This window comes from Penicillium riverlandense (genome assembly GCF_028828495.1).
Source record: "Penicillium riverlandense strain IBT 135883 chromosome Unknown utg000008l_segment0_segment0, whole genome shotgun sequence".
Taxonomy (NCBI): domain Eukaryota; kingdom Fungi; phylum Ascomycota; class Eurotiomycetes; order Eurotiales; family Aspergillaceae; genus Penicillium; species Penicillium riverlandense.
The window spans coordinates 701,282-720,644 of NW_026643199.1; the positions used below are offsets into that span (position 1 = coordinate 701,282).

General features: G+C 50.6%; 8 protein-coding genes across 8 annotated transcripts; 6 read left to right on the top strand and 2 right to left on the bottom strand.

Annotated features, from left to right (window-relative positions):
- Positions 1–55: 55 nt before the first annotated feature.
- Positions 56–757, top strand: N7474_009279 (mitochondrial 54S ribosomal protein mL41; the record flags this gene model as incomplete). Its single annotated transcript, XM_057200689.1, has 2 exons — positions 56–244; positions 296–757. The coding sequence occupies 2 exons, from the start codon at positions 56–58 to the stop codon at positions 755–757; spliced, it is 651 nt and encodes a 216-aa protein (XP_057048676.1).
- A 461-nt stretch (positions 758–1,218) lies between these two features.
- Positions 1,219–5,020, top strand: N7474_009280 (HECT-type E3 ubiquitin-protein ligase; the record flags this gene model as incomplete). Its single annotated transcript, XM_057200690.1, is given in 4 exon segments — positions 1,219–3,230; positions 3,287–4,292; positions 4,348–4,829; positions 4,849–5,020. 4 exon segments carry the CDS (start codon positions 1,219–1,221, stop codon positions 5,018–5,020), a joined length of 3,672 nt encoding a protein of 1,223 aa, XP_057048677.1.
- Positions 5,021–5,805: 785 nt separating this feature from the next.
- pab1 (polyadenylate-binding protein) lies at positions 5,806–8,106 on the top strand (the record flags this gene model as incomplete). Its single annotated transcript, XM_057200691.1, has 2 exons — positions 5,806–7,889; positions 7,947–8,106. The coding sequence occupies 2 exons, from the start codon at positions 5,806–5,808 to the stop codon at positions 8,104–8,106; spliced, it is 2,244 nt and encodes a 747-aa protein (XP_057048678.1).
- A 1,317-nt stretch (positions 8,107–9,423) lies between these two features.
- On the top strand, positions 9,424–11,130 carry N7474_009282 (acyl--CoA ligase; the record flags this gene model as incomplete). Its single annotated transcript, XM_057200692.1, has 1 exon — positions 9,424–11,130. The coding sequence occupies one exon, from the start codon at positions 9,424–9,426 to the stop codon at positions 11,128–11,130; it is 1,707 nt and encodes a 568-aa protein (XP_057048679.1).
- A 711-nt stretch (positions 11,131–11,841) lies between these two features.
- On the top strand, positions 11,842–13,672 carry N7474_009283 (Frag1/DRAM/Sfk1; the record flags this gene model as incomplete). Its single annotated transcript, XM_057200693.1, has 9 exons — positions 11,842–11,851; positions 11,899–11,980; positions 12,050–12,319; positions 12,370–12,578; positions 12,630–12,688; positions 13,053–13,139; positions 13,194–13,306; positions 13,360–13,485; positions 13,537–13,672. 9 exons carry the CDS (start codon positions 11,842–11,844, stop codon positions 13,670–13,672), a joined length of 1,092 nt encoding a protein of 363 aa, XP_057048680.1.
- Positions 13,673–13,906: 234 nt separating this feature from the next.
- N7474_009284 (class I SAM-dependent methyltransferase) lies at positions 13,907–14,991 on the top strand (the record flags this gene model as incomplete). Its single annotated transcript, XM_057200694.1, has 3 exons — positions 13,907–14,302; positions 14,359–14,458; positions 14,534–14,991. The coding sequence occupies 3 exons, from the start codon at positions 13,907–13,909 to the stop codon at positions 14,989–14,991; spliced, it is 954 nt and encodes a 317-aa protein (XP_057048681.1).
- Positions 14,992–16,044: 1,053 nt separating this feature from the next.
- Positions 16,045–16,750, bottom strand: N7474_009285 (uncharacterized protein; the record flags this gene model as incomplete). The annotated part of the gene is made up of 2 exons (XM_057200695.1): positions 16,045–16,590; positions 16,673–16,750. The coding sequence occupies 2 exons, from the start codon at positions 16,748–16,750 to the stop codon at positions 16,045–16,047; spliced, it is 624 nt and encodes a 207-aa protein (XP_057048682.1).
- A 1,046-nt stretch (positions 16,751–17,796) lies between these two features.
- On the bottom strand, positions 17,797–18,930 carry N7474_009286 (NAD(P)-dependent alcohol dehydrogenase; the record flags this gene model as incomplete). The annotated part of the gene is made up of 2 exons (XM_057200696.1): positions 17,797–18,702; positions 18,754–18,930. The coding sequence occupies 2 exons, from the start codon at positions 18,928–18,930 to the stop codon at positions 17,797–17,799; spliced, it is 1,083 nt and encodes a 360-aa protein (XP_057048683.1).
- Positions 18,931–19,363: the final 433 nt, after the last annotated feature.

Genomic DNA, 19,363 nt, shown 5'->3' on the forward strand with positions numbered 1-19,363 from the left:
GTTTCTTCCTCCTTGCTTTCCCTCCCACGCTCGACTTGGCCTGCAATCACCCATCATGGTCAAACCATCAATGCCAATGATGGCGCGCTTGCGTCTGACCACCAAACATACCAGGGGCGGCTACTACAAAGGAAACCGGTCGGGCTCCATGGGTAACTTTGTGCAGCCAAGCAGCAAATACGAGGTCGACTGGAACAAGGCGCGCACCTATGTGGTTCCTACCGAATCTATGGAAACATTCAAGGTCCGCAGCAGTAACTGAATTGTTTGTGCTCTCCGCTAACTCGGTATACAGCTCACGCCCTTTGTCACGAAACGCATGGAGCCGAAGCGGAGCCGATACTGGAAGGACGTTGAGCTACACGGAGAGACTCGCAGCATCCCCGCGTCTCTGGGGGGCAAGGAATTCCTCGACCTATGGGCGGATCACAACCAGGAAGAAGTTCTTGAGCCACAGAGAAAGCAGCAAGAAGCCGAAGAAAATGTCAGACTCGCCGAGGAAAATGTCAAAGCTGCCGAAGAAAAAGCCAAAGTTGCCGAAGCAAATGTCAAAGCAGCCGACCAAGCAGCCATAGCAGCCAAGGCGGCCAGGGAGACCATGGGAACCGAACCCTGGAGAGCCGCCAGGAAAGAAGCCAGGAATGCCCGAAGTGCGGCCTGGAAAGCCAGAAGAGCAGCCTTGAGAGCAGCCCAAGAGGCTCAAGAGGCCAGGGAAGCAGCACAACAAGCTCGAGAAGACCAAGAAGCAGCCCGATAAGCCCAACCTGGGTAGAAGCCCCGTCCATCAGCTCGGGTGTCAGGAATATCTTCGATGTCCTTGAGTACAGCTCCTATCCTCTAACCTTCCTTCTCGCTCGCTGGCCGATCGCATCTCTTTCTTTCTCTCTGTTTTGTATGATATGTACAGTACTTCAGATCTGGCATAGAAGTCTATAATCCCGCCAAATACATTCCCGTAGGTATGAAGTGGCTGTGCGTGGTAATACCCACTCACCCCCATTCCATTCGTGGCAATACGGCGATAAGCTCGCCTATTATCGGGGCGTATGTCATAGTTGAGCTTCACCACTCTTTCTCATCGGCTCCATCTTCTCTGTACTTTCCGTGCGTGCGATATGCGGTCCTCTGTTTGTTTCTAGCATCTCCAGCGATTCCATTTTGCATCTGGACCTCCCATATTTCCTTTTTCCTAGCTTCCCGGCAGCCGGAGTGCCCGCCATGTTCCAATCCTTCACCGGCAACGCTCGTCGCCCACGCCAAGTGAACCTCAGCGGTCGCACCACAAACCCCTTTGCTGCATTCCCAGGTGGCTCCGCGGCTCGACAAACCCCACATGCCTCGAATCCTCAAAGCGCAGTCGCAATTGCGCAGCAAGAACGCCTTGCGAGACAACGGGAGAGGGAGCGGCAGAGTGCCAGCCGGGTTCTCCAGCGGACATGGCGAGGTTACCAGAGTCGGATGAGGACACGCGACGTGTGGCGGACGGAGTGGGACATAACCGAGCGGAGGAGGGCATCAGCTATGGATGTCGACGACTCCGAGGGTGATCATCCCATGTACCTGTCTCGTCGTCCCACACCCTATGCGACGGCAGAGGAGTGTTTGTCCCAACTCCGGCTGCTTGTGCAGTTTGTGGGAGCGGGACAAAAAACAGACGACGTAGTTCGTCTGATCTACTTCTCCAGCGCATTCGAGCAGACATTTCACTCCCTGCCCACCATCGCTACAGAGGGGGAATGGACGGAACTCCTGAAGCGCTTGGCCAGGGCCATGCTTTACGTCTTATCCTCCGCTGCTGACAACCCTACTTGCCGGGTCGGAGTGACACCCTTGCTCCGGACGGTCCTATTTCTCGCTGGGCTGATTCCGAAGAAAATGGCAACCATAGCCAACTACTATTTCCATGCCATGGCATCCCTGACAGTCAACATTCATGTGCTATCCGCCCAGACGGGGCTGACCCCCGAGGATATGCTGGAAGGTGTGCTCGCGATGCTCCGACCGATCACCTCAGAGACCATGACGGCCTATGAATCATTTGCGACAGCGTACCTCACAGTGCCCAACCTTGAGTCATTCCTTGGAAGACTCGACGGGCTTGCAAGCCAAATCAATTATAAAATGCTCGCTTCAGCGGTTGGGACTCGTCTCGCCCAAGAGAAAGCGAAGTCTCTCAGCTCTAGTGATATTGAACATCGTCTCTGGCTTCTTGCATACCTCATCTTCTTCCACCGATATGCCCTGGGCAGCCAGGCGAACCATCGTGCTCCTGAACTGGAGTTTGTATCTGTGGTCTCAGAACTGCTCACATCAACTGCCACTTATATCTCCCGACGCATGGAAATGGAAGAAGCGTCGGATTCGGAAGTTGCCTCTGAAGACTATCTGGACCCATTTATCAAGGATCAACTCAGTGGACTCATTAACCAGGAGAGTGTGACGGGGTTGCTTTCTCGAATTCGGTCGTCTCACCTGTCGGAGACAGACCTGGCAATTAGCGATTCCGAGGCGTCAAACGAGGCTCGAGTGCTGGCTACCTATGCATTGACTTTGCTGAGAGTCTTCCCGCGCCGAGGAGATGACATACGGATGTGGCTGTATCTCGGCTCGGCGCCTTCGGGTGACCAAATCTCTGGTCAGCCGGGGGCGAAGATTCCAGCCATCAAGTATTTCTGGCAAGCATCTCGATCCAGTCGCATTTTCCAAACCATCGGCAAGGATTCAACAAAAGTTCTCCCATTATTGAAACTCGCTGAAGATACAAATGGATTGGGGTCGATCGATAATCTTCGAAAGGAAAGAGAGCAGGAGTGGACAATCATACTTCTTTTCCTTGAACTCTACACTTTTGTTTTGAAAGTCATGGACGACGATGAGTTCTTTTCTAGTGCATCCTCCTTTGCTGCGTCATCAAACGCACAGGCATCTTGGACAAGAGAGAGTGCCTTGCCCTTGAAGGATGTGAAGGAGATGACACTGTTCCTTAAAAACCTTGGCTTCACTCTCTACTGGAACTCCGCCGATTTGACCGAGAGAGATCCAGTTGAGCAAAATGCGGGCGACCTCCGCAGCTACTTCAGCTCCTCGAGGCAACTTCCTGGCGTTACCACCAAAGCCGATGAGGTAGAAGCGAAGGCCCTTGTCAACAATCTCCCGGGAGTGACAGATATCCCGCTTGACTACTTCAAGGGGCTGGTCACGGGGTTACTTCGAATGATACACGAACGAGAGTAGGTCAAACCTGTGCGTTCACCATTTATTTTGCTGACAATCTATGTGTGCGCAGCTCCCGGCGAAAATTTCTCCCTCCCAATCACTGGCTCATGACGGACCGTTTCGATATGGAGGGATTCATTCCGGCTGTTGTGGCCGAGGAAGAAAAACGGCATGAATTTCAGGAAGACGAAGACGACGATGCGGATCTGATGGATGACGGGCTGAACGAGGTTCATGGATTCGCCGGGACTAGTCACGCCCAACAGGCGATTCGAAACGAAGCCCTGCGACGCCGTCAACAGCGTGCAGCCCGGGGAAAGGTACTGGCGACTATCGCTCCTAGACTCGAGATCTTGCGGAACATGCCTTTCTTTATTCCTTTTGCCACCCGTGTGCAAATCTTTCGTCAATTCATTTTTCGTGATCAGCTCCGTCGCAGACAAGGATATGTCGATCCAGACGCATGGCGCATGTCCGTCGCTCAATCCACTATGGGACAGATGTTGAACAACCAACCTGCTGCCAACGATATCTTGGCTCGGCATCATGCCGACATTCGGCGGGAGAGTTTGTTTGAAGATGCGTTTTCCCAATTCTACGAGTTGGGAGATGGTCTCAAAGAACCGATCCAGATCAGCTTCATCGACCAATTTGGGACGATGGAGGCCGGCATTGACGGAGGTGGAGTGACTAAAGAGTTCTTGACTAGCGTCACCAACGAAGCCTTCAAAACTGAGACGGAGTCGCCTATGTTCTCCGAGAATGACCATCACTTGCTCTATCCGAAGCCCACGGCCGTTGAGCAGTGCCGCGCACAACTACGGGCGGCCGGATTGTCGGAGACCAGTGCCGAGTACTCGGCCGGCATACGCGCACTCCTCCGTCGTTACGAATTTCTTGGTCGGATAATCGGGAAGTGCCTTTACGAAGGAATCCTGGTGGATGTCAACTTCGCTCCGTTCTTCCTCCTGAAATGGGCGTTGACGGGTGGTACTGGGTCTGCGGTGAAAGAGTCTTCGTACCGCGCGAACCTGAATGATCTGAAGGACCTTGATGAGGGTCTCTACCAGGGCCTTGTGAGTTTGATGAACTACCTTTCCGTTGACTTGGGCTGACTCGAACGAATTCTAGCTGCAACTTAAGAACTACCCTGGGGACGTGGAGGATTTCGCGCTTGATTTCACCGTCACGGACACCATTCCGATTCCCGGGGCGACGAATCGCACAGTTACCAAAGATTTGATCTCACAGGGCTCGACGACTGCAGTGACAAACAAGAACCGACTAGTGTATATATCCTACATTGCCCGCTACCGCCTCCAACTCCAGCCCGCTCTCCAAACCAACGCCTTTTTGCAGGGGCTGGGGCAGATCATCCAGCCGGCCTGGATCTCTATGTTCAACCAAGCCGAGTTGCAAACGCTGGTGAGTGGCGAAACAGGCGACATTGACGTGGAGGACCTGCGACGCAACACACTGTACGGAGGGGTCTATACGGTCGGAGATGATCTCCAGGAGCACCCGACCATCCAGCTCTTCTGGGAGGTGATGCACAAGATGAGCAACGAGGAGCGTCAGAAGGTGTTGCGGTTTGTGACCTCCACACCCTCGGGGTCCCCTGCTGGGGTTTAGCCACCTGAACCCGCGCTTCAGCATCCGCGACTCCAGCGAGGATCAGGAGCGGCTCCCTAGCACCAGCACCTGTGTCAATCTACTCAAGTTACCGCGGTACTCGAATGCCGAGACGCTGCGAACCAAACTGCTGTATGCGGTGAGTTCCGGGGCGGGTTTCGATCTGAGCTAGTTGATCGTTTGTGTTTTATTTGTGGCATATCATGGGCGTTGCAGATAGTCTCCATAGATCCATCTAAGTATTGTTGTGGTTCGTCAAAGAAAGCCAGCCCTTAAAGCGGCATCGCCACTTTCCCCATTAGGCCTAGTGCACACCGTGCCTTCCTCCGTCTGAGTTTTCCAGAACCCGAAAATCATTGGACCAAACAACTTTTTTTTTCTCTTTCTCTCCTTCCTTCTTCATCCCCCTTCGCCTACTCACTCTTTCTCCTGGGAAAGTCTCCTTTTCTCTTCGATCTCGAAAGAAAACCCCAAAATCCCAAAAAAATCAGAAAAACCCTTGCAAAAAACCCCATCTCTCTATTTTATCTTATCTCTCATCCCTCCCCCCGATTGTGCGGTGTGTTTGTGTGGAAGATTTTCTTTCAACCACCGCCTTCGCCTCACAGAAACTGATTCTCTGGTCCGTTGTCTTCCACCCACCCACCCCTCGGCTTCAACTTCTCGACGCGTCCAGTTTCCACTGACTGTTCTCTCAGTGTGCTCTGATCCCGTGCAGCCCATTTCAATCTTCTTGCGTGGAACCCGTTGCTGTATGGCCCTCCCCTTTTTTCCAACCAGTCCCTCCCATCCCCGTCGTCCGGCTTTCCTGCAGGCTACCTGTCATCGAGACTGCATGAAGAAGACTGCAGTGTAACCCTCTTTGACCTTCGTCCATCGTTTTCTCCCCCACAACGTCACAGACCATCAAAAAAGAAAAAGCACTAAGACCCCTCGCTAGATTCACAGCAATCCAAGATGTCTGCCGAAACTGCTACCGCTCCCGCCAATGACAACCCTGTCAACGGCACCCCCGAGGCCAACGGCGCCCCTGCTGCTGCCGCTGCCGAAGGCACCTCCGGCGAGGGTGCTGGTGCCAACGCGCAGCCCCACTCGGCCTCGCTCTACGTCGGTGAACTCGACTTCTCCGTGACCGAGGCCATGCTCTACGAGCTCTTCTCCTCCATCGGCCAGGTCGCCTCCATCCGTGTCTGCCGTGATGCCGTCACTCGTCGCTCCCTGGGCTACGCCTACGTTAACTACAACAACACCGCCGACGGTGAGCGCGCTCTGGAGGACCTGAACTACACTCTCATCAAGGGCAAGCCCTGCCGTATCATGTGGTCTCAGCGTGACCCGGCTCTGCGCAAGACTGGCCAGGGCAACGTCTTCATCAAGAACCTGGACAATGCCATTGACAACAAGGCCCTGCACGACACCTTCGCGGCGTTCGGCAACATTCTCAGCTGCAAGGTCGCGCAGGATGAGTTCGGCAACTCCAAGGGCTACGGTTTCGTTCACTACGAGACTGCCGAGGCTGCCAACAACGCCATCAAGCACGTCAACGGCATGCTGCTGAACGACAAGAAGGTGTTTGTCGGTCACCACATTTCCAAGAAGGACCGTCAGAGCAAGTTCGAGGAGATGAAGGCCAACTTCACCAACATCTACATCAAGAACCTCGAACTAGAGATCGGCGATGACGAATTCCGCAAAATGTTCGAGGCGTTCGGTGAGATCACCTCGGCCACCCTCAGCCACGACCAGGATGGCAAGAGCCGTGGCTTCGGTTTCGTCAACTACTCGACCCACGAGAGTGCGCAGGCCGCCGTCGAGGAGATGAACGAGAAGGACATCAAGGGCCAGAAGCTCTACGTTGGCCGTGCCCAAAAGAAGCACGAGCGTGAGGAGGAGCTGCGCAAGCAGTACGAGGCCGCCCGCATGGAGAAGGCCTCCAAGTACCAGGGTGTCAACCTGTACGTCAAGAACCTGACTGACGACGTGGACGACGAGAAGCTGCGCGATATCTTCAGCCCCTACGGTACCATCACCTCGGCCAAGGTGATGCGCGAGACCAATGCTGAGCGCTCCGAGTCGCCTGAGTCCGAGGAGAAGGAGAACGAGGCCAACAAGGAGAACGAGGAGGCCAAGGAGGCTAAGGAAGAGGATGAGAAGGCCGAGGAGAAGGAAGATGAGGACAAGGAGGACAAGGGCGACAAGAAGGGCCTTGGCAAGAGCAAGGGCTTCGGCTTCGTTTGCTTCAGCAGCCCCGATGAGGCCTCCAAGGCTGTGACCGAGATGAACCAGCGCATGGTCAACGGCAAGCCTCTCTACGTCGCCCTCGCTCAGCGCAAGGATGTTCGCCGCAGCCAGCTCGAGGCTAGCATCCAGGCTCGCAACACCATCCGTCAGCAGCAGGCTGCTGCCGCCGCTGGCATGCCCCAGCCTTACATGCAGCCAGCCGTCTTCTACGGCCCCGGCCAGCAGGGCTTCATTCCCGGCCAGCGTGGCGGCATGGCTTTCCCTCCTCAGCCCGGCATGGTCATGCCTGGTATGCCTGGCGGCCGCCCGGGTCAGTTCCCCGGTCCCTTCCCCGGCCAGCAGGGCGGTCGCGGCATGGGTCCCAACCAGCAGATGCCTCCCAACTTCCAGGGTATGCCCATGGGCATGCAGGGTCCTGGTGGCATGCCTGGCGGCATGGGCTACCCCATGGGTCAGGTTCAGGGCTTCGGTGGTCGTGGCGGCGGTGGCCGCGGTCAGGTTCCCGGTATGCCGATGGGCCAGGGCATGCGTGGCGGTCCTGGATTCGGTGGTCGTGGTGGTCCTCAGATGGGCCGTGGTCAGGGTCGTGGTCAGCCTGCTCCTGGAGGGCCTCCTGCCGGCCGTGAGGAGGGTGTCGCTGGTGGTTCGAACCTTCAGGCTCTCGCTGCCGCTCCCGCTCCTCAGCAGAAGCAGATGCTCGGTGAGGCTCTGTACCCCAAGATCCAGGCTCAGCAGCCCGAGCTGGCCGGCAAGATCACCGGTATGCTTTTGGAGATGGACAACACTGAACTGATGGGCCTGTAAGTTTTCTTTTTCTTTTTGCTCATGTTGGCCACCTTTACTAATGCTTTTCTCAGGCTCGAGGACGATGATGCTCTGCGCGCCAAGGTCGACGAGGCTCTCAGCGTTTATGACGAGTATATGAAGAACAAGGGTACCGAGGGCGAGGCGACTGCCGACTCCAAGCCCAAGGAGGCTGCTGCCAAGGAGGCTTCCTCGGAGGAGAACAAGTCGTAGACGGGTCTCTGGACCTGAGATCGATCGGCCCATTCGGAAATCTTGGAACGCTGTTTTGATGAATGACTCTTTTTCTTTTCCTTTTCTTTTTTACCTTACCACCTTTTCTTTTTTACCTTACCACCTTTTCCGACCCTAAACCTCTTATCGCCCGCCTATTCTCTCTCTCCCCACCTCTGATCCTGATATCCCTCTCCTGTTCGAAAAGTTTTCTGTGTTAGGCAGTGTCATGTTGTCACCTACCTACTGGTGTTTTAGTGAATGCGGTACGAATTCGGATTCGGTTTTCAATTCTCTTTTTTTTTTCAACCTCTATTATCTCTCCTCTATCTACCTAGTTTTGCCCTGTGTCTGTCTCTCTGCGCGGACCGGATTCAGTTGGATGGAAGAAAGGAATCTGAGCCAACACAGTATTTAAGATTCGGTAAAAGTCCTATTTTTCTCGCTCCCTTCCTTTCTCTTCTGGCGCTGGACGCAATTACCTTTGCTTTTTTCTTCTTTCTTTTTGTTTGGATTCTGGGTGGGAGTTCTGCCGTCTTGATTGACCCCATTCGTCTTCTATCTTACATGCGTGTCACATAGATATCTCTGCTTTCTTCCTAATAGAGGAAGGACCATTATTGGGTTTATTCCTATTCTCTGCTCTCGGTTCGTGAGTTTGTATTTTCTCTCTCTCCGTGAAGATGGTCCCCAGCCGAGTAGTTCAACCTATCGAGATCAATTCGATTCAGTCTGTCAATCCCACGCAATGTTAACAATGTGCCCCCAACAACTGGTTGTGGGTGGTATCTTTTTGGGATTTCATAGCGGATGTTCTTTGAGAATAATTGCGAACCAACTAATGTAAGAAAATGCTCAGACTAGACTGACTTTGCCTGATGCAATTCGACGCTTGAAAACTTGTCAGTAAGTTCGAAATCCATTCATCTCATACGCAAATTCTTTATTCAATGTCTTCCATGGACCTCCCCAGCCTACAGTTCGGGTATTTGGTCGGTCGGCAAATCTCTCAGTGGAATTCGGCAATTTGAATTATGGACAATCTCTTTCTCTCAGTAATTAAGTACTGTGGGATATAATATTAGCTAACTGATTTCAGTTCGTATTCGTAAAGCATCAGGGCGGTAACCCCGGACTTGCCGAGGCTTTCCCCCGAAGATGAGGTGAACATCAAACGGCAGTGTGGAGAGGCCGAAAGCCGAGCGAAGCCAGATTCAATGACTGGTCTGCTACAAAAGACGACATTGATCTGCTTTCTCGAGATGAATTTTCTCATTTGCGGGTGATCAGTTCCCTCTCAACACAACTCCCACGGCCATGTCCAGTGCCATCCATCGTTCCCCCTTGCCCGATGTGGCACTTCTCGATGTTGATTTGATTTCGTACCTTTTCTCCAACCCGTACAACGTATCCCACGACCGCAAGATCTTTATAGATGCAATCTCTGGACGGTTTCACACCTATGATGACGTGCTTCAGCGCACTAGATCATTGGCATCTGGTCTTCGGCAACTCGGAGTTCAGGCAGGCGACACCGTGGCTATGATGTGCCCTAACTCTATCGACTACCCCATCATCTGTTACGGCATAATTGGGGCTGGCGCAACAGTGTCTCCATCCAACGCCGCCTATACCCGCGAGGAGGTCCATCACCAATTGCAGACGACCCGAGCCAAGTATGTAATTGTTCATTCATCTTTGGCGCAAACAGTCAAAGACGCCGCCAAGGGTACCTCAGTTCAAAATGTCATTATCCAAGCAGCCAATCATAACCCTTCGGCTATGGACGGTGTAATGGTGCCCACAGTTGAGGATCTGATGGCTCAGACACCGACGAAAGACCTCGTTACTACTCCAACCGCATTGCTGGATGAGCGACCAGCATTTATATGCTTCTCCTCGGGAACGACAGGGCCAGCTAAAGGAGTCATTACCACTCATCGGAACATTGTGTCCAATCTACAACAATGGGATGCACATAACGCTCGCGGAGGATCTAAGCTGCCTACCGCTAGTGTCGCATTCTTGCCTTTCAGCCATATCTACGGCATCAGTTATTTTGTCTGCGGCGCAATGATTCGAGGAATGACGACTGCTGTTATGGCGAGATTTGACCTAGATGTCTATCTGACCTGTATCCAGACTATTCAACCAGAGGAACTGGCAGTAGTGCCTCCAATCATCCTCCTACTTGTGAAAGACCCTCGGGTCGAAAAATATGATCTAAGCAGCGTGAGAAAAATCCTGTCGGCAGCAGCACCGCTAGGCAAAGAGCTGGCCGAGGCTCTCGAGGCCCGGTTCCGGAAGCTATACGGGACGACTGTTTATTGCCATCAGTCCTGGGGGTTGACGGAAACGAGCCCTCTTGCTACTGGAGTTCCTCCAGAACGGATGGTCGATAAAAGACACACTGTGGGCTGCATCACTCCCAATATGCAGTTCCGCTTTATTGATCCCGAGACTATGCAAGACGTGGACATGACAATTCAAGACAACGGCCAGCTTCCATTGGCAGAGATCCTGTGCCGCGGACCAAATGTGACAAAGGGATATCTTGGAAACGAATCCGCCACAAAAGATCTATTCCATGTTGACAGCAACGGAGACAAATGGATGAGAACCGGCGACATTGCTACAATTGATCAAGATGGTTACATCACGATCCATGACCGCATCAAGGAGATGATCAAGTACAAGGGCCTCCAGGTCATTCCCAGCGAGCTGGAGGGCAAATTACTGGAACACCCTGATGTTGATGACTGTGGTGTCACGTCTCGATATGTCGAGGACCAAGCGACTGAACTGCCTGTTGCCTTTGTTGTTCTGACCTCGCAAGCCCGGTCACAGCCGCTAAATGCTGTTGCTACGAACCTGGATCAGTGGATCAATGAGCGTGTAGCAAATCACAAGCGGTTAAGAGGTGGAATTCATTTCATAGATGCCATCCCGAAGAGTCCCAGTGGGAAGATTCTGAGGAGGAAATTGAAGGAATTGGCGCGTAACCGCGCCGCCTCGAAGCTATGAATGGGATGTCAATGGAATATGGGCAATCTTATCTACCGAAGATCATGAAAATAGAAATTTAGTCACAAATATATACGCACTATACCAAGGAGGCTAGCAAACTCCAAGTTTATATTGCCAAGTACTTCGTGGCCAGGTCTTCGTCTCCGAGTGGCCTAGTTTTATAGAATCCAGAATCTAGTCAATAATTGGCAAGACTTCTTGACGTACAGAATTCTTGGGACTTAGGGCTGGCATGCCTTCAAAGATAAAGGAATCTGTGAAATGAATCCGGCTACAACTCACGGTTCATATCAATATTATTTCTCGCGATAACCTTGAAAATACATAATCTCTTAAACCTTCCCGTCTCCCCCTGAAAGGCATTTCATTTACCATTCTATATAGGTATTGTGTTGATGGATGGTGACCGAAGGACTCGGTTCGTTGACGTCATAGACATTAACCCTACATAGTGTATGCCTGCCAATTTAACTTCTCAATAGGAACGGGATGGAGGTAAATAACTAACTGTTCCTTAGCAAATTCAAAAGAATGCCTAATATTTTTTGGAATGTTGGTTGGAATGTGGGTTATTTACAGAAGTGTTAAACTGTCGGGTTTGCCAACTTGGGAGATCAAGCCCGGCAAATACGATCAAAATCGTGAGGCCTTGAATAATACAATATGTGGATTCTGTCTTTCTGGCTTTTTCCAGTCATCTCAGGCTGCATGTGGATTGGTAAGTGCTCGAAATAGTGGTCGTAATTCACTAACATGGGTTTTTAGCCACGCTTGTGGCTATGCTTGCAAGCTGGGCGGCAGATGGGAAACCCATATATTCAACCATGAGCCCTGGGCTAACTATTCCGTACGTATCCTTTATTATAAAAAGCTATTGTCACTATGAAAGGCTAAATCATCTGGTCTATCCTATCAGGTACATATCGCACATCGGGGCCGAAGGACTCAAGCCGCTTTTTATCGCAGGTTGCGCAGTCACTGGTGTTTTCCTGGACTTGGCCTTACTTGCAGAGCGCTGGCTTCGACATTCAGGACAACTTGCAAGAAACAGAGGAGTGTTTGATAAAACCTGTGCTGTTGGGTCTATCGTGTTCTCCGTCTCAGGAGCTTTAGGCCTTCTGCTCTTGGCCATTTTTGACGTTAAGCACCATGACCATCTTCACTACGGATTTCTCATTATGTTCATGTAAGTTTAGCAGTTGGTTGTTGTCTTTCAAATGACTGACTGTTTCATAGAGTGAGTTATGTGGTCAGCGCCATCCTGGTGTGTCTTGAGTACATTCGCCTCGGTCGTTTCTATCGACCACAGCTACGAATATTACTCGTCAGCTTCTATATTAAGGCTCTGTTCATCGTCCTTGAGATTGGTGTGGCCATTGGATTTGGCATCTGCAAGAAAGCCAAAACTCCTGCAAGGAAGAACGCGGCCGCTGTTTTAGAATGGGGTACGTCTAAGCCCCAACATTTGATTAAAATCGCATGGCTAATTCAAGCAGTCGCTGCTCTAATTTTTGCGTTCTTCGTTTTCTCCTTGGTGATTGACTTACTTCCATCTGTTCGTACTCGAAGACGAGTACCCCAGGGAGAGAAGTATCCTTTCCCGAGCCTTGAGGCAGATCAAGAAGTACCTGTCCGTTAATATTAATAAACAGCAAAATTTGGTATTAATAATTAATTATGAGTATTATGTTCATATGGAGAAAATGTACGTAATGCCGTTCAAAATTTGGTTGATTCCGTGTGATGAGATCATACACTTTTGAAGGGGAAAAACTATATCGGGGAGCCATGCCTCGCAGCATATCGTGAGTTCCCGTCATTTTACTAACTCTTTTTAAATTCAATACCTTCCTGCTGAAATGGAAAGCTTCCACGGCCATCCTCTCGGCTTTGTCGCTATATTCGCCCACGCAATACAGTGTGTCAGTGCACTTATTGTCCTTGGAATAACAGCATGGGCTGCGCGGAATACCAAAACGGTAACAGTTATCTACTCTCTGATCGTTGTAGGTTCTACTTGGACGGCCGTTGCAACCATTCACATTCTAACAAGCATTCAGGCTACCTTGACACCGGTTGTTCATGCGGCTGCGTTAAGCACAAGTTGTGTCACAAGGCGCCGTAAATGGCATGTCTTTCCACTACTTATTACCGATGCAGCTCTCTCCTACTTGTACGTGTGAAGCATACCATCACATGGAGGTATTCTAATCATATTCTTTCCAGATGGCTTACTGCTTTCATTTTCCTGGCACTTGATTTTAACCAAGTCAGTTGTCGAATTAACCGCTGGAACGGACAAACAGTTTGCAGTCGAAAGTACGCTGCAGAAGCATTCAGCTTTATTGCGTTGTAAGTAAATGAGCATTCCCTCAATGGAAATTTGAAACTAATTCAGTATAGCTTCACCACACTTGGTGCTCTGGTGTTTGAAGTATTGTACATTTACTGGATGAAAACTGGGGATCCGCAGCCGAGGAAAGACCGTAAGGCCGAAGAGCAATTGGCTCAAAACATGCGCTCTGCTGGTGTGATCTAGATTGTTAGAGAGAGGAAAGGGGATACAGCGGCTGTTGTCGGCGGGATTACATCCCCACGAAGAACGTTTTATTCCATGACTCCAAATGAGTCACGGGGCCACAAGTCAAAACATCCCTTAACCTACCGGATGAGCAGGTAGAACTCAATCACTTCCAATTTGATATTTCCCTGAAACCGACCTTTGCTCGAAGGAAATTTATCGGTCTCCATACGAAACCATCGCAGCCTCGAAATGTCCCCCCCTCTATCTGATCCGACTTTCTCCAACTATTCGCATAACCAAGCCCAACAATATGCGAACTCTCGTCTGTCTTATTCCGCTCAATTATACAACACTATTCTCAACTATCACACCGAGACGCATGGCCAAGTGAATGTTCTAGCAGATATCGGTTGCGGGCCTGGTAATGCTACTCGTGACCTGGCCATGTTATTCGACCATGCTATAGGCCTGGATCCGAGTGTGGAAATGATTAATACTGCTCTTCTATCGGACGGCCTTACCCGAGCTGGCCGGCCATTGGCATATGCGGTCTCAACTTCTGATAATATTGTGCATGGGATCACAGAAGCATTGCCCGCTGCCAAAGAAAATGGAGGTGTAGACTTGCTGACGGCTGCAATGGCGGTAATTTCTAATTCCTTTGCCTTGTTACTTGTTGGGCATTTCTAACCTGACCATAGGCCCACTGGTTTGACATGCCAAAATTCTGGAAGGAAGCTTCTCGCATAGTCAAGTCTCAGGGAACTGTCGCATTATGGACCTGTGCATCTCTTTACTGCCGTAAGTCACCTATACCGATGGTTATAATATTGACAATGGAGCGGAGCAAGTGAAGCTAACACACCAAACTTCCAGATCCCTCCACTGTTAACGCTAAGGAGGTCCAGCAAGCCCTCTTCCACCTTGAGCGGGAGGTCCTGTCTCCATACGAACTCCCACCTAACCGGGTATCTCGTGACCTATATGAAAACCTTGTCCTTCCATGGCATACAGGTGATGATAACGTGGCGAAGGAGTTCCCAATCGCGGAATTTCGGCGAATGGAGTGGGATCGCGATGGCATTCTTACCGATGAAAAACAATTCTTTAATTTTTCCCAAGATAAAACGCTGAATGACTTGGAAACAAGTCTTGGGACAGCCAGTATGGTGACTCGATGGAGAGAAGCACATCCTGAGCTTGTCGGGACCAAAAAAGACTGTGTCAGACAGATGATTGCACAGGTTCGGACGGCTCTGGGCGCAGGGGAGGAAGAGAATCCAACTATTACAGTCGGGACTGCCGTTGTCATTCTCCTTTTCAAACGAAAGTGAGATGCCACACAATCCCTAAGGGGACTCTTTCGTAACCATTTTTAGCTTAATAGATCCTGTCAGAAATGAGGATACCATACCAAGTTCGGCCGCCTAATTACCAGCCTGGTTTGGTTTACCTAATTGATTTGTGTATTTGAGTTGTCTATCATTCTAGTCCTTTATAGAATCAGAGAGGAAGATTCCTTTTGTGGTGTAGACTTCCATGGATTTAGGGTAAAATCGACTGATATTCTCTTGAATGGAACTTAACCAGTTTTTGTCATCAACGCTCGCATGGCTTAGTTGGTAAAGCGCATCACTAGTAATGATGAGATCCTCGGTTCGAATCCGAGTGTGAGCATTTCTTTTTAGTTTTTGTAGTCTTACCCGCCTCCTCAAATCCATTACCAAACTTCCTGTCGCGTACGATAATCAACGATTTTCAATTTTTCCTACGAATTTCTCTGGAATTGTTCCTCGCCATACCCAGGCAGCTGTGTACCCCAAACGCTTAGACTGGCACTGCGCATCCCCAAGAGGTGGCAGCCGAAGATTGTCCGCTGGAGAAGCCAACCAGAGCTTCGATAGCGGCCTAGGAGCCCATGTGTTAATGCCTACGTCACTGACTTGCTAGCCTACCTATATACTGGCACGCAACTAACGGATCGTGAGGACGAAGCCATCGAGATTCACATGTGGGGTGGTGGGAAAAACAACTCCCTTCATTCATCCCCCAATGGCGGCTCCTCGCAGGGTGAAGGTATCTCTATTCTAATCAACAACATCGTCGTCTTTGACGCGCAGGATGCTCATGCCCATGTTGAAGATCAATGGTGTTATGGCCTAGGAGTCGCGATTCACATTGGCTCCCTATAGTTGTGAACAGGAAACCCACTATTAGAGAGATATCTACAGGGAAAATACACTCAGGATTCAAGTGTCCCTCGTATATTGTGATTGTGGATTCAATTAAAGGAATGTTCAGGAGCTTAACTCCAGTCTAACTCTCAATCCTACGTACGAATCGCCAAACGCCCGCTCCGACTTCGATTCCCACAATGGCCAGTAAAATTACCTATTTTGCCCAATAAGCTCTGCGCAGTTTCCATTTGATATTGTCAAATGATACGTGGCGGTCGTCCCGAAGAATGCATCCACACAATTGGGCTGCGAGCACGTCGACCCGTCAATTTTATAGCAGGACCCTTGGCTGTTGAGGATACTTAATCCGCAAGATTCATCCTGTATACAGGCAGTGCAGCAGTCATACGGAGTGATCGCGTCGGTCCAGTACGCATCGGCCCCCGGGAGCCCTGCCAGATTATAGTTACTGATATACTGACCTGCGACGTCACCAAAGTCCGATGATAGAAGAGCGCCGGCTATGTTGTTGGTGGCGCAGGCGGCAAAGAAAGAGGTTGTGCTTGACTCTGTGACGGCGTTGGTCGTTGTAAATGTCCGTGTTGTCGGTGGGAGGGTCGTTGCTGAAGTGATGGTTGATGTGACTGTTGCACTGACCGTTGTCCAGACGTCTGCGGGGACAAAGGTCGAAGTAGTGGTGACGGTGCTGGTTGTGTGGGTGGTGACTCTCGGGGCGCACACTGTCTTGGTGATGGGCTCGTGATTACACTCTCTGTAGCTCTAGACCCATAATCATAGCCTCAGTCAGCAAGGAAGTTAGGAATGCGGTCTGCTCTACGGAGAACCCGGTCGTCGGGTCGAACGTGGCGGAAAATAAGTTTTCGAACACCATATCGATCCTAGTCTTAGTCGGCATCGTTAGTAACCGCTATCTAGACGCATCGCAACTACCAACTTCCTTGATACTAGCAAGCAAACCCTGGGCAAACCGCTCTAGGTTCTTGATGCGTCGGTCAACTCCTACTCGGCCAGAAGATTTTCGCTTCAGCTCGTCAAACTGCTTCTGCTTGATCTGGTGTGGCTTTACCGATTCACGGCTTTTCGAATGCCAGTGATCGAATTTTTCTTGTTTCCGGGTAAGACTCGAGGTAAGCTCTCGTTCTATCCCACTAAGGGCTTCTTTCATCATTGTGCTGATCTAGGACATCATCGCTAGACAAGTTGTTGGAGATTAGCAAGGCTTTGTAGAGTAGTAGAAACGTATCTTCGAGGATCTCCTTGGATTTAGCCAAAAGATCAATAAACGTACCGCTTTGACTTTCAGCTTGCTCGGACTGCGAAGTGCCATCAACCATATCGACAAACCTGATGTCCCACTGGTCGGAGGGCAGTATAATTGGGTGTATGAGGGTCTGCATCCAGTCTTACCAAGTTCTAGGTCCAGAGAAAGAAATAGAAAGATATTAGCAAGCTACTTGGAAGCGTATGGTAAACATATATATATTTGTAACATTGGGTCGCAAAGAAGGTTGGTCAGGTGATAAAATGCTCTTTCAGTCTAGATCAAGTTAAACTACAACTGTTTATCATGTTAAGAAACAATCCTATAGTGGTTACAGAGTAAAATTAACTTGTGGTCGTTGAGATGATAGTGAATCGAAGATTCCTCGCCTTTTCTCTGGTGCCTTTTAGGTGGGTCAGACTTACTCAGTTAGCCCAATTATAATTGATACTTAGGCAAAAGCCCTCCAATAACAGCTCGCATGGCTTAGTTGGTAAAGCGCATCACTAGTAATGATGAGATCCTCGGTTCGAATCCGAGTGTGAGCAATTTTTTTGGACTTTTTGACCCTCGAGAATATTTCAATCTGTTTATATCGTATTTTTAGGTAGCCAAAAATATTACCGTGGAGTAGAAGCTCCCTACATATCCAGGTATACACGCAAGAAATCCATTCTCTCTTACCACTCATTGACTAGTACATAGCGGTATCGCGCATCGCCGTTGCCCATGTTCAGAATGGTCTTGTTGGCCTCCTTCATCGGCCGCTCCTGAATCCATGGTTGGATTTTCTTCGCTGCCGCCAAATCCAGCATCTCCCGAATCTCGTCTGGGCTGCCAATAAGAGACCCACCAAACTTGATGCCCTTCATAATCAGCACGCCCGCGGGAATCGCTAAGGCACCATCCTCTGGGTTGCCTAGCTGGATAAAAGTGCCGTGGGTGCGCAATAACTGAATATACTGTACAATGGGCATCTTGGACGAGGAGACGGTCGAGACGATCAAGTCCAATGACTGCGCGTGCTGCGTATTCCAGTCTGGATCTTCGTCCGTCGCGATGTACGCGTCGGCCCCTAGCTTCAGCGCATCGGCCTTTTTGTTGGTCTTGCGCGAGATGGCCACGACGCGGTCGGCACCAAGAGCTTTAGCGAAGAGAATGCCAAAGTGACCAAGTCCACCAACTCCGACAATACCGACGGTCTTTCCGGGTCCGCAGCCGTTGCGCTTCAAGGGCGAGTACGTCGTAATACCACCACACAGCATCGGTGCCGCAGCAGCCGAGGGAATAGCGTCCGGGATAGAAATGACAAAGTGCGAGGGAACGCGGTTATAAGTCGAGTAACCGCCATACGACTTGCCACCGTTGGTATAGGTCCCGTTGTAGGTGCCGACCATACGGTTGCAATGCTGCTCCAGACCAGACGCACATGCTTCACAGTCGCCGTTGCGGTTCAAACATGCGCCACTCTGGGCGCCGACGCCCACGCGGTCACCGACTTTGATATCGCCCACCGCTTGGGAGCCAACGCGGACAGCGGTGCCGACCACTTCATGGCCGACGCAGCATGGGTAATTCGTCGGACCCTAGTGTACCAGTTAGCCATTGTTTTCCATTAAGCAGAGCATTTGACAAACCCATCCAGAGCGTAGAGTGTGCAGGTCCGAGCCACAGATACCACAATGGGTGACGCGGATGTCAATGTCGGTTTCCTCCCAGGGCTTGGGCTCGAACTGCTGCCAAACCATCTTCCCATCGGCAGCGCCTTGGTCGAGGCCCATCCAGCCCTCAAATTTATAGTCGGTTGTGGCCATGGTGATAGATATGGGACAAGGTCAACAAACAATGCAGTTGCAATTGACCTCAACAACAGCAGACAGGTCGCTCTTTTAAAAGAGCCAAGTGGACCCAACATTATCAGTAATCCATCGTGAAGAACCTTCCGGCAACCATTTTCGTTACTTGGAAGGTATCGGAGATCCACTTGACCCATTCTCGGCCTGTCATCACGGCCTTAACGCGATTATTTCCGCAAGGCTGACCGTAGCAAAGTTTGAGTAGATGGTAGTAATATTCTATACTATACTGGGGGAGCACTTCCAAGACACCCTCCCCTCAGGAATATCTATAAGCGTACATAGTAACTATAAGAGCGAGCGCATGTTTGGCATACGGCAGCGAAATGAAGGGTAAAGTGGGGCGGAAAAGCCAATGATATTGCAAAGAACCCCGTGCTGATATACCGAA